Genomic DNA, 12,443 nt, shown 5'->3' with positions numbered 1-12,443 from the left:
GATAAAAAAAAAGACAAAAAAAAACAATTGAAATGACATCACAATAAAAATGAGACAACCACCAAAGTTCAAGTGTGGAAAACACTTTTATTGTTGCCAACAAAAACAACTTAAGACCAGTCGGAGGCGGCACCTCCCCACTCAGAGGCCTGAGCAGTGGGGGCAGTGGACCAGTCCTCTGTGGCAGGCTGAGTGCTCCAGTCCTCTGCAGGACAGGGAAAAACGCCTGATCAGCACCAACGTTAAAAATGCAATTACATTTGAACAACTTGAAACTTGATAACTCACCAGAAAAGCCCTCTCCCGTCTTCAGAGTAGCAGTAGCTGTAACAGACAACACTAAGTTTGTGCAAGTTCCATCACTTTCTGCCGACACGATAATTTCTCCCACATTAAAGCAAAAACCAGGGATCCAGCATGAGGTGAAACACTTGCCACTTTCGTGTGACCTCTACGTTTTCCAACCTTGACCAGTTGCTCCCCATCTAAACTGCAGATTACCCTTCACAATCCCAAACTAGCGTGTTATGTGTTATTGAACACTAAAGTAATTGTCATTTTAAAATATACATAAGATGGTAATTTATATTTTTTAAAGATCTCTTACCAGCAGGGAACTGCTGGATGGGCACAGATGGTACTGCCACACCCTCGGACCAGTCCGTCACCTCAGGCTGAGTAAACTCTGCTGCAGGAGCGCTCCATTCACCCTGGAACTCCTCCTTTCCAACAGCCTTCTCAGCTGCAGCCTGCTCCTCTTTTTCAATCTGCAGCACAAACATGGCATTAGACAGAGTTTCTCACGTAAACAGCGCAACCTGCCTCAAGTCTTACCTCTTCAGGATCTCTGTAGAAATACAGATCTGGCATGACCTCCCAAGGGTGCTCCCTGGAGATGGTTCCCCTCAGCCTGAGGACCTCCCTGGCCAGCATCCACCACATCAGACCGACAGAGTGGTGGCCCTGTAACAGTTTTAGGTCAGCTGAATAAAATACCTGCTCTTACTGTCTGTACACATCTCAAAACCTTCTGTGGGACCAAGAAAAAAAAAAAAAAACACTTCCTGCACTCTGCAGACAGGACTGCACTGTGTATGCAAAAAGCATGGACACAAAACACTCCCGAAACAGATGTATAACCTGAGAAGGTCTCACCTTGTTGTTGCAGGGGATGGCAATGTCCACGTATCTCAGAGGAGAGTCTGTGTTGCACAGGGCGATTGTAGGGATGTTGACATAGGAAGCTTCAGTCAGCGGCTGATGATCAGCACGAGGGTCTGTCACAATCAGGAGACGGGGCTCTCTGAAAGCTGCCTGGATCTGATTGGTGAATGTACCAGGAGTGAAGCGACCATGGAAGGTGGTGGAACCGGTGGCAGAGGCAAACTTCAGCACTGCCCTCTGAATCAGAAAGCTACAAATCAGTACTGAATTCTAGAATAAGTTAAATTCAAGGGTAAAAAAACAAAACTGTGGTTCGGTCAATCAAACCCCGGTCATGGGACAGCTGTCCATATGGTGCAGAGAGAAACCGACCCAATTTCTTTTGCACATTTCCGACACCAGAACACCGACATCAGTGCCCGGCTTTAACAGTGTGCACAGTTTGTGGAATGATCTAATTGTAATCTTTATGTACCTGTCCTGTGTTTCTGGAGGAGATGACGCACACATCAGCTGGGTTCTCAATGGCAACAATAGCTCTGGCTGCCAGCAGCAGCTTCTCCCAGGTCTTCTTCAGATTAATGATGTACACACCTAGGAGGAACAAGTTTAAATGGCCTGAAAGAGCAATGCTTGGGACATACAAGATCCCAGGTTCAGGTCCAGTAAGACACTTCACACTAGCACCCCAGGAGATGGGTTAAATGCAGGGGACAAATTTTGTTTTGACATTGTAACATATGTGATACTGGACAATACTACTACTAATTTACCCACTTCAACCAGAGATGCACCAGTGAACAGACTCACCGTCACTTTTTCTCTTGTATACATATTGCTCCATCTGAAAGTCCAGGTTGGTGCCTCCCAGATGGGTTCCTGCAGCCAGGAACTTCAGCACATCCTCCTCCTTCATTTGAAGGACATCCAGACCTCCGGACATCGTGACCACTTTCCCTGCGTTACGAGTTATGGGAGAGCTGGGAAAAGGAGGAAACACTGGTGAGAATCTCACAGCAGCTTTATCCGACAGTGGGGAAGTTCAATGGCCAGCGCAGTCACAAAGAAAACCAAGATGCATAAACAGCTGATGTTCAAATTAATGGCATCTATCAAACTTATGTTCAGAGTGAAGCCGACCGCGCAACAGTAAAGTCGACACATTGATTTGAGTCAAACGCCTAGATTTGAAGCAAACGCTTCATTCAGCCTTTCGACATAGTTCAGACTAAATCTTCTAAAGTTCTGTTCTCGTGGAGCTTTTACTTTTCACGGCCGCTCGGAACCTCGTTAAAGCTAAAGCCACGCGGACCAAGCGGCCCGTTTCAGCATAAACGGTCCCGGCGTCATAGCGCCGTCGTTTTACTGGGCTCACAGCTCCGACTGAAGGCGATGACCCGATTTTACCGACGGGCAACCCGACGCCAGAGAAGCGCGGCGACTCGAGCGCGTGTGGGCCGCTAGCATGTTAGCTACAGACGTTAGCATGGTCAAAGCTATGACATGTACGGCGCGAAACCAAGCCTGGCTACTGTCCGTGGAGCTCCAGTGTGTGCTTAGAGTGGGACTTAACGATACGCCGGCTTTGTTGGTGGCATTTCTTATTTATACAAGCTAAAGTATGACAATTAAAACTCACCACGAAACAACGCCGTATGGAAACCTGGCCACACGGTGAAAAGAGGGCGAAGGGAGGAAATGACGTAATATTTATACCAAACGTCCAAGCATGTGATTGGCTGAAGGTTTATGTTGGGTTGAGGTACTTTGTAACGTGGCCGCTGATTGGCGCTGTGACAGCATGTACGGTGGCCCACAGGGACCAATGCAAAAAAACAAGTACGGAGTTTAAGTTCTAAGCTCATCCTCATCCCCGTGTACAGTTATCAGAACTGCAGCAGAAATCGAACAGGTACAAGCAAAAACCTTTTCAGATTCGTCAAAGCTGTTACTATAGACATACATTTTACATTTTCATATTTATTTTGAATTCGATATAAGAATATGCATCTGTGAAATAACGCAGAAGAATAAAAATAGGAATCAGCTGGTCATCGCTGATCAGGTGTGAACTGTTGCGTTGCCTCCAGCTGCGGTGAGGTGTCAGCAGAGACGTGTCACTGGTTCCACGGCTCGGATGAATCAGCCATATTAAGACAATGGGGATGGAAAGACCATATTAAGACAATGGGGATGGAAAGACCATATTAAGACAATGCGGAGACGCCGAGTCCTCGGTGAAGGGCCGAGCAGTGTCGTAACCTTATTTGCTCGAGATAACGAGTTCTCGGCAAACGGGTCGTGATTTGTACATGGTGACACAAGCGGTTGAGAAATGATTTTAATAACATGTATTTGCAGAAAGTCAAAATTTTTACCTCTGAGTGAAAAGTAAATGGACTCGAGTACTTACATTCTAAAGGGATTCAGTGTTTACCAAAATTTTGTGTTTTCAACATGAGACAAGTACAAAAACATCAGCAAAGGTACAAATAGTCCTCCTCAGGTACGTGCAGAGTACTGTACTAGAACACGTGGACTAGAGTTTGTGTTAGTACTTCAAGTTAAGCAATTAATTACTTTTACTGGTTGTGGACGACGGCCAGAACCTGGACTCGTCCTGCGTTTGTAAGAGTCGATCAGCTTAAATAAAACTTTGATGATCAGTCTGGAAAGTCCTGCTTGAAGCCTCTCACTGACTCAACACACAAAACAACACACTGCTACTGTGAGTCTTTAGAGTAACTGTAAACAGAACCGACCCGACTGGACCCCGGCACACAGATAAGTAGGTTAATTGGTGAAGATGTGTTGATTCAAAGTCAAGGACGATGGATCCTACAAAGAAGGTCAGAATGAGGGGAAAGGATTCCTCGGTCCGGATCACATTGCTCAATACAGACCTGCTGAGCAAAACAAGACGTCATCCTGGTTTATTGATTCATGTCTTTACTCTTGGACTAACTCAGCTGTAGATGTGTTCCACAGGAGACGCAGGGTTTTAACGTGTCTTTGTTCAGGGCAGGTTTGTGTTTAGTCTGTTAATAATCATTTCTTTCAGACCGACTTCATCTGTTTACTCTGTTCACGTTTCCCACCAACCCTCGTCCTATTTGGTGGCGAGCGCCACCTCCCACCACCACTCCTCTGCTGTTCTGTCTCAGGGTTGATATCAGGCTGGAGAGCGAGGCACGGGGTCGGGTTCTGTCCGACCCACAGACCAAAGGCCTGCATCCAGGGTGATCCAAACCTGCGTCCCACAACGCTTCACACGAGTGGAAAATATTAATGGAACCATAGATGTTTAAGTCAAATGTAATACCGTCATCACAGCTGAGAGCACTGCTGGTACTGGATGTATTGACTATACATTAAACAACATTCAAGCTTGTGTGTTATTCATATTTGTTTAATATTAAATCAGTAAAATCAATGTTTACACTTCAATCTGTTAATGATTTCCTTTGTCTTGTTTGTTCTTTAGCTCATATTTATACTGGAACAGAAAAAGTACCAGTGGTTCAGGCCAAACTGGTTGTGCACTGCCATGATGTCATCACATGATGTCATAATGTTATAAAGCACCTTCTACACAGACGCAGATGAAGGCAGATCAATGATCAGTCATAGACTTGGACGTTATATAACGGAGCCGGGACACGAGCAGCTGAGCTCAGTCGTCTTCAGAGGCTGAACTGTGGTAAAATATGTTTCGTAACCGTGACTCAGGAAAGTTCACCTGAGGCGATTCTGAAACCTGGAGTCCAAACACTTCCCACCCGTCGTTGAGTCTGTGCAGGCTTGGCTCCCACTCAGATACGTCTCCTGAACTCCGTCTTCTCTCTTCACTAAGGTTCTCGACCACATTCCTCCTCAGGCTTTGAGTCCAAACTGAGCCATCAGCTGCTCGTACACGGTCCACGCCATGGCGGCCATCATGGTTCTCCTCAGGGCCCGAGGGACGGCTCCTCTGAAGAAGCCCTGGAGGCCGTGCTCCTTAAAAGACAGAGGCTGACATCAGGGCCGGTCGCTCGGGCTCAGCTTCGCCATTAAGAAACTCTTACCTTGAAGACGAGCGTGACGGCGGCTGGCGTCCTCAGCTCCGGACAGACCTGGACGTGCGTCTTCACCACGTCTGCAGGCTGAGTGATCAGAGACACCAGGACACCAGCCAGGACGGCGCAGCTGAAATTGGCCACGGGGGCGCACGGAGATGCGCTGACTTCTTAAAGCAGAGACAGGACGCGTTAGGTCAGCAGGATGCTGCTGGAAGCATCAGCTTTGGGCTCCACCAACCAGTGGGCTCCAGTGGGCTCCACCAACCAGTGGGCTCCAGTGGGCCCCACCAACCAGTGGGCTCCAGTGGGCCCCACCAACCAGTGGGCTCCAGTGGGCCCCACCAACCAGTGGGCTCCAGTGGGCCCCACCAACCAAGGGCCCCACCAACCAGTGGGCTCCAGTGGGCCCCACCAACCAAGGGCCCCACCAACCAGTGGGCTCCAGTGGGCTCCACCAACCAGTGGGCCCCACCAACCAGTGGGCTCCAGTGGGCCCCACCAACCAAGGGCCCCACCAACCTGTGGGCTCCAGTGGGCCCCACCAACCAAGGGCCCCACCAACCAGTGGGCTCCAGTGGGCTCCACCAACCAATGGGCTCCGGTGGGCCCCACCAACCAGTGGGCTCCGGTGGGCCCCACCAACCAGTGGGCTCCGGTGGGCCCCACCAACCAGTGGGCTCCGGTGGGCCCCACCAACCAGTTGGCTCCACCAACCAGTGGGCTCCAGTGGGCTCCAGTGGGCTCCACCAACCAGTGGGCTCCAGTGGGCCCCACCAACCAGTGGGCCCCACCAACCAGTGGGCTCCAGTGGGCCCCACCAACCAGTGGGCTCCACCAACCAGTGGGCTCCAGTGGGCCCCACCAACCAAGGGCCCCACCAACCAGTGGGCTCCAGTGGGCTCCACCAACCAAGGGCCCCACCAACCTGTGGGCTCCAGTGGGCTCCACCAACCTGTGGGTTCCACCAACCAGTGGGCTCCAGTGGGCCCCACCAACCAGTGGGCTCCAGTGGGCCCACCAACCAGTGGGCCCCACCAACCAGTGGGCCCCACCAACCAGTGGGCCCCACCAACCAGTGGGCTCCAGTGGGCCCCACCAACCAGTGGGCTCCGGTGGGTCCCACCAACCAAGGGCCCCACCAACCTGTGGGCTCCAGTGGGCCCCACCAACCAAGGGCCCCACCAACCTGTGGGCTCCAGTGGGCCCCACCAACCAGTGGGCTCCAGTGGGCTCCACCAACCAATGGGCTCCAGTGGGCCCCACCAACCAGTGGGCTCCAGTGGGCCCCACCAGCCAGTGGGCTCCAGTGGGCCCCACCAACCAGTGGGCTCCACCAACCAGTGGGCTCCAGTGGGCTCCAGTGGGCCCCACCAACCTGTGGGTTCCAGTGGGCTCCAGTGGGCCCCACCAACCTGTGGGTTCCAGTGGGCCCCACCAACCTGTGGGCCCCACCAACCAGTGGGCTCCACCAACCAGTGGGCTTGTAATGGAAAAATTTTGCCTTTGTGCTATTTCTTATCCTACACAGTCGTCATGTGCTGGTTAGGTGCAATACTGAACATTCTTACACAAACAACTAATCTCCTGTGCTGTCGTACATCAAGTCTAAACATCTAATGTTCCATTTGACTGACTAATAGTTTATGATATATGTTTGTCTTTTACACCCGGACTCTGGCTCCTTCCTATCTGACTTCCCACCAGACCCAAGGCTGTTAAAGCGAATGCATCTTGTCTTGGAAGCTCGGTGTTCCTTCCTTTGGATAACAAGACATGACGATGCAGAAGTGAGAAAGCAAACATTCTCACTCACAGCGAGATAAAGCGGCACAAACAATTCCATTGCTGCAGAGAGACATTCCACCAGAGCCAGAGAAAGGGATTAAAAGGCAGAAGCAACTTGAGGGTCGTGGGCTCTTTACATCACACCTTCAGGGTGTGTGCACTGATCTCCCCAGCTGGTTTTTGGTTTGTTGATGTGCACGATCAACATCCATGCTTTTTATTTGCTTTCCCCATTATTTTTATTTGCTTTATCATTTCAATAAATCACACAAAGGACAACTCTCTCATCTGCCTCTTAATGGGAAATTTCCACCACAAGCTCCACCCACCTGTGGTCTCCAGTGGGCTCCAAACACCTGTGGACCCCACCAACCAGTGGGCTCCACCAACCTGTGAGCTTCACCAACCTGTGAGCTCCAGTGGGCTCCACCAACCTGTGGGCTCCACCAACCTGTGGGCCCCACCAACCTGTGGGCTCCAGTGGGCCCCACCAACCTGTGGGCCCCACCAACCTGTGGGCTCCAGTGGGCCCCACCAACCTGTGGTCTCCAGTGGGCCCCACCAACCTGTGGGGTCCAGTGGGCTCCACCAACCTGTGGGCTCCACCAACCTGTGGGCTCCAGTGGGCTCCACCAACCTGTGGTCTCCACCAACCTGTGGTCTCCAGTGGGCTCCACCAACCTGTGGGCTCCAGTGGGCTCCACCAACCTGTGGGCTCCACCAACCAGTGGGCTCCAGTGGGCTCCACCAACCTGTGGGCTCCAGTGGGCTCCACCAACCTGTGGGCTCCACCAACCTGTAGGCTCCAGTGGGCCCCACCAACCTGTGGGCCCCACCAACCTGTAGGCTCCAGTGGGCCCCACCAACCTGTGGGCCCCACCAACCTGTGGGCTCCAGTGGGCCCCACCAACCTGTGGTCTCCAATGGGCCCCACCAACCTGTGGTCTCCAGTGGGCTCCACCAACCTGTGGGGTACATTGGGCTCCACCAACCTGTGGGCTCCAGTGGGCTCCACCAACCTGTGGGCTCCACCAACCTGTGGTCTCCAGTGGGCTCCACCAACCTGTGGTCTCCAGTGGGCTCCACCAACCTGTGGTCTCCAGTGGGCTCCACCAACCTGTGGGCTCCACCAACCTGTGGGCTTCATTGGGCTCCACCAACCTGTGGGCTCCACCAACCTGTGGGCTCCATTGGGCTCCACCAACCAGTGGGCTCCACCAACCTGTGGGCTCCACCAACCTGTGGGCTCCAGTGGGCTCCACCAACCTGTGGGCTCCACCAACCAGTGGGCTCCACCAACCAGTGGGCTCCACCAACCAGTGGGCTCCAGTGGGCTCCACCAACCTGTGGGTTCCACCAACCAGTGGGCTCCAGTGGGCTCCACCAACCTGTGGGCTCCACTGGGCTCCACCAACCTGCGGGCTCCACCAACCTGCGGGCTCCACCAACCTGCGGGCTCCACCAACCTGTGGGCTCCACCAACCTGTGGGCTCCACCAACCTGTGGGCTCCAGTGGGCTCCAGTGGGCTCCACCAACCTGTGGGTTCCACCAACCAGTGGGCTCCAGTGGGCTCCACCAACCAGTGGGCTCCACCAACCTGTGGGCTCCACCAACCTGTGGGCTCCACCAACCTGTGGGCTCCACTGGGCTCCACCAACCTGTGGGCTCCACTGGGCTCCACCAACCAGTGGGCTCCACCAACCTGTGGGCTCCACCAACCTGTGGGCTCCAGTGGGCTCCACCAACCAGTGGGCTCCACCAACCAGTGGGCTCCACCAACCTGTGGGCTCCACCAACCTGTGGGCTCCACCAACCTGTGGGCTCCACCAACCTGTGGGTTCCACCAACCAGTGGGCTCCACCAACCAGTGGGCTCCAGTGGGCTCCACCAACCTGTGGGCTCCACTGGGCTCCACCAACCTGTGGGCTCCACCAACCTGTGGGCTCCACCAACCTCCACCAACCTGTGGGCTCCACCAACCTGTGGGCTCCAGTGGGCTCCACCAACCTGTGGGCTCCAGTGGGCTCCACCAACCAGTGGGCTCCAGTGGGCTCCACCAACCAGTGGGCTCCACCAACCAGTGGGCTCCAGTGGGCTCCACCAACCTGTGGGTTCCACCAACCAGTGGGCTCCAGTGGGCTCCACCAACCTGTGGGCTCCACTGGGCTCCACCAACCTGTGGGCTCCACTGGGCTCCACCAACCTGTGGGCTCCATTGGGCTCCACCAACCTGTGGGCTCCACCAACCTGTGGGCTCCAGTGGGCTCCACCAACCAGTGGGCTCCAGTGGGCTCCACCAACCTGTGGGCTCCACCAACCTGTGGGCTCCAGTGGGCTCCACCAACCTGTGGGCTCCAGTGGGCTCCAGTGGGCTCCACCAACCAGTGGGCTCCACCAACCAGTGGGCTCCACCAACCAGTGGGCTCCACTGGGCTCCACCAACCTGTGGGCTCCACTGGGCTCCACCAACCTGTGGGCTCCACCAACCTGTGGGCTCCACCAACCTGTGGGCTCCACCAACCTGTGGGCTCCACTGGGCTCCACCAACCTGTGGGCTCCACCAACCTGTGGGCTCCAGTGGGCTCCACCAACCTGTGGGCTCCACCAACCAGTGGGCTCCAGTGGGCTCCACCAACCTGTGGGCTCCACCAACCAGTGGCCTCCAGTGGGCTCCACCAACCTGTGGGCAGCGAGGCCTTGCTCTGACTGTAGAACATGACGTAGAGCCCAGAGAAAGGGACGTCTCGGAGCAGCGTAGCCACAAGGCCCGAGAACAGGGCAGCAGGACCTTCGGTCCGACACACGCAGCGCAGAGCCCCGAGCACACTGCTGTAGCGGTACCGGCCACACTGAAACACACAGAACCAGAACCAGTGAGACGCCATCGGGCTTGTCGCCCCCGCGGGCCTCGTCGCCTCCTGCACTTACTTCAAAGCGAGTCTTGATGACGGTGACGGGCAGCATGACGACCCCCGCCACAGCCCGCGCTCCCGCTCCCAGCACCACAGCCTCCAGGGCCCGCGGGTCTCTGTCCTGGAAGAAGTGCTGCTTGAGCGAGTAGAAGGTGCTGAAGTAGATGCCCACGCCGGGGATGGTGCGAACGAAGGACTAGAGGTAGAGAACGGAGCCGAGTCAGAGGTGGAAGACAACGCTAGGTTTAAAGGAACAGAAGGGTCCTCACCGGGGAAACGCCCCGCCACAGTCCCAGCAGCCTCTCTGTCCTCACCACGCTCTGCAGCACCGTCACCATCCCCACTCTGCCCGACCTGGAGGCAGGGGTCAGAGGTCAGACATGTGCAAAAACTCTAAGCCGCAGGCGACACATTGGTCTCACCCAGGCAGCGTCTGCAGACGGGTCTTCACCAGGTCTAGAGGCTGGAAGAGCAGTGTGGAGCAGGTTCCGCTCAGGGAACCGCACAAGAAGGCTTTGATCGCTGGGTGAGCCTGGGTGAGGGACAAGGAAGTGGAGGGGACAGAAGACAGACAGGGAAAGGGACAGAGAGACAGACAGACAGGGAAAGGGACAGAGAGACAGACAGGGAAAGGGACAGAGAGACAGACAGACAGGGAAAGGGACAGAGAGACAGACAGGAAGAGACAAGGAAAGGAACAGAGAGACAGACAGGGAAAGGGACAGAGAGACAGACAGGGAAAGGGACAGAGAGACAGACAGGAAGAGACAAGGACAGACAGACAGGGAAAGGGACAGAGAGACAGACAGGGAAAGGGACAGAGAGATAGACAGGGAGAGACAAAGAGACAGGAAGACAGGGAGAGACAGGGAAAGGGACAGAGAAACAGACAGGGAGAGACAAAGAGGGAGACAGGAAGAGACAAGGAAAGGGACAGAGACAGACAGACAGGGAAAGGGACAGAGAGACAGACAGGGAGAGACAAAGAGAGAGACAGACAGGAAAACAGGGAGAGACAGGGAAAGGGACAGAGAGACAGACAGGGAGACAAAGAGAGAGACAAGGAGAGACAGACAGGAAGAGACAGGGAGAGACAAAGAGGGAGACAGGAAGAGACAGGGAAAGGGACACAGAGACAGACATGGAGAGACAAAGATGGAGACAAGGAGAGACAGACAGGAAGACAGTGAAAGGGACAGAGAGACAGACAGGGAGAGACAAAGAGAGAGACAGACAGGAATACAGAGAAGGGGACAGAGAGACAGACAGAGACAGACAGGGAGAGACAGGGAAAGGGACAGAGAGACAGACAGGGAGAGACAGGGAAAGGGACAGAGAGACAGACAGGGAGAGACAAAGATGGAGACAAGGAGAAACAGACAGGAAGACAGGAAGAGACAAAGCGAGAGACAGACAGGAAGACAGGGAAAGGGACAGAGAGACAGACAGGGAGACAAAGGACAAAGACAAGGAGAGACAGAGCAATGTCACACACAGAAACCCAGAGTAGCAAGTAGGCGCATCTCTACTAAAGTACAAGTAGTCAAGTATAACCAGAAAAACTATGACGTGACGTAGCCCTTAAGGCTTTAATGCAGAGTCACTGCATTAGACGGAAGCAGAACATCAGGATTACGTAACCGCTGCACTTTGCCTTTAGGAGTCTGAATCAGCACAAGCTTCACACTGACCAGCGACAGCTCCATGGATCCGCACGTCTCCGCTCAGTCCTCCGGTCTGGACCCGCTGGACGCTCCAGCACTAAATACAGCGGCACAGCTACTCATTAACTGGCCCCGGAGCAGCTGACACTTATTAGGAAGTGTGACGTCACCGCCGGTTGTGACTGGATGAAGGTCGGAGCCGCTGCAGTTACAACGAACCTGGACGCGTCTCGTTAAACCAAAAGCCAGTGTTGCCAGATGGGAAACGAGGAAATGTCGAACTGTTCCTTTAAAATTGTCGTATTTTGGCCCAAACTATTGTATGAACTACAAAAATCACAATGTAGTTCCAAACAAAACAATTTAATATGCACATAACCTTAGGAAATAACACAAATGCTTAGTTATTTGAATTAAACAATTGTTTTACTCATTTCTGGAGCTTTTGGAGACTTGACGGGTTGTTTCACGCCCAGCCACAGGTTGAATCCGTCCCTGAAACGAAGCGTCTAACACGCAGACAGGCCGATAAAGTTGCAGGTTCTTTACCGGAGTCTTTTCTGTTCCTAGTTTGCTCCTGAACTCATGTTTGCTCATTTTCGCTTTTGTCGCTATGCCGAAAGAACGGTGAAACTACAGCTCATTGAACCAATCAGCAGCGCTGCTGATGTGATTGACAGAAGGGAGGAGCCAATCACCCACACGTGAAAAGTTTCTGGTGACGTTCGTGACTTCGTAAGACGATGAACGGCAGTGTCAATCTGTCGTATATTGGTTCTACGATAGATCGTACAGACCCCAAAGTATCGTATATATACTGGCAACGCCTAGCCAGAGCCAGCAGGGGGCGGGGCTGATG

The 12,443-nt window shown here is 53.7% G+C and overlaps 2 protein-coding genes across 6 annotated transcripts; both read right to left on the bottom strand.

The window, feature by feature from the left end:
- Positions 1–67: 67 nt before the first annotated feature.
- Positions 68–2,955, bottom strand: rpsa (ribosomal protein SA). Its single transcript, XM_029158747.3, has 8 exons — positions 2,804–2,955; positions 1,975–2,144; positions 1,640–1,758; positions 1,156–1,401; positions 835–963; positions 608–767; positions 289–324; positions 68–205 (listed from the first exon to the last, which is right to left on the bottom strand). Exons 2-8 carry the CDS (start codon positions 2,105–2,107, stop codon positions 111–113), a joined length of 918 nt encoding a protein of 305 aa, XP_029014580.1. The 5' UTR covers positions 2,108–2,144; positions 2,804–2,955; the 3' UTR covers positions 68–110.
- A 1,597-nt stretch (positions 2,956–4,552) lies between these two features.
- LOC114860280 (mitochondrial glycine transporter A-like) lies at positions 4,553–12,195 on the bottom strand. Of its 5 annotated transcripts, none has more exons than XM_055510824.1 (7): positions 12,015–12,195; positions 10,349–10,452; positions 10,190–10,274; positions 9,937–10,116; positions 9,689–9,857; positions 5,229–5,389; positions 4,553–5,160 (listed from the first exon to the last, which is right to left on the bottom strand). In XM_055510824.1, exons 3-7 carry the CDS (start codon positions 10,256–10,258, stop codon positions 5,038–5,040), a joined length of 702 nt encoding a protein of 233 aa, XP_055366799.1. In that variant the 5' UTR covers positions 10,259–10,274; positions 10,349–10,452; positions 12,015–12,195; the 3' UTR covers positions 4,553–5,037. The 5 variants fall into 5 exon arrangements, with proteins under 5 accessions (XP_055366799.1, XP_055366798.1, XP_029014595.1 ...); XM_055510823.1 differs by having other exon boundaries at positions 10,343–10,452; positions 12,015–12,194; XM_029158762.3 differs by lacking the exon at positions 12,015–12,195 and adding an exon at positions 11,612–12,005 and having other exon boundaries at positions 5,229–5,386; positions 10,343–10,452.
- Positions 12,196–12,443: the final 248 nt, after the last annotated feature.

Source organism: Betta splendens, chromosome 8 (assembly GCF_900634795.4).
Source record: "Betta splendens chromosome 8, fBetSpl5.4, whole genome shotgun sequence".
NCBI lineage: Eukaryota > Metazoa > Chordata > Actinopteri > Anabantiformes > Osphronemidae > Betta > Betta splendens.
Note: the sequence above shows the minus strand (reverse complement) of the source record. Positions and strands in the feature narration are given on the sequence as shown.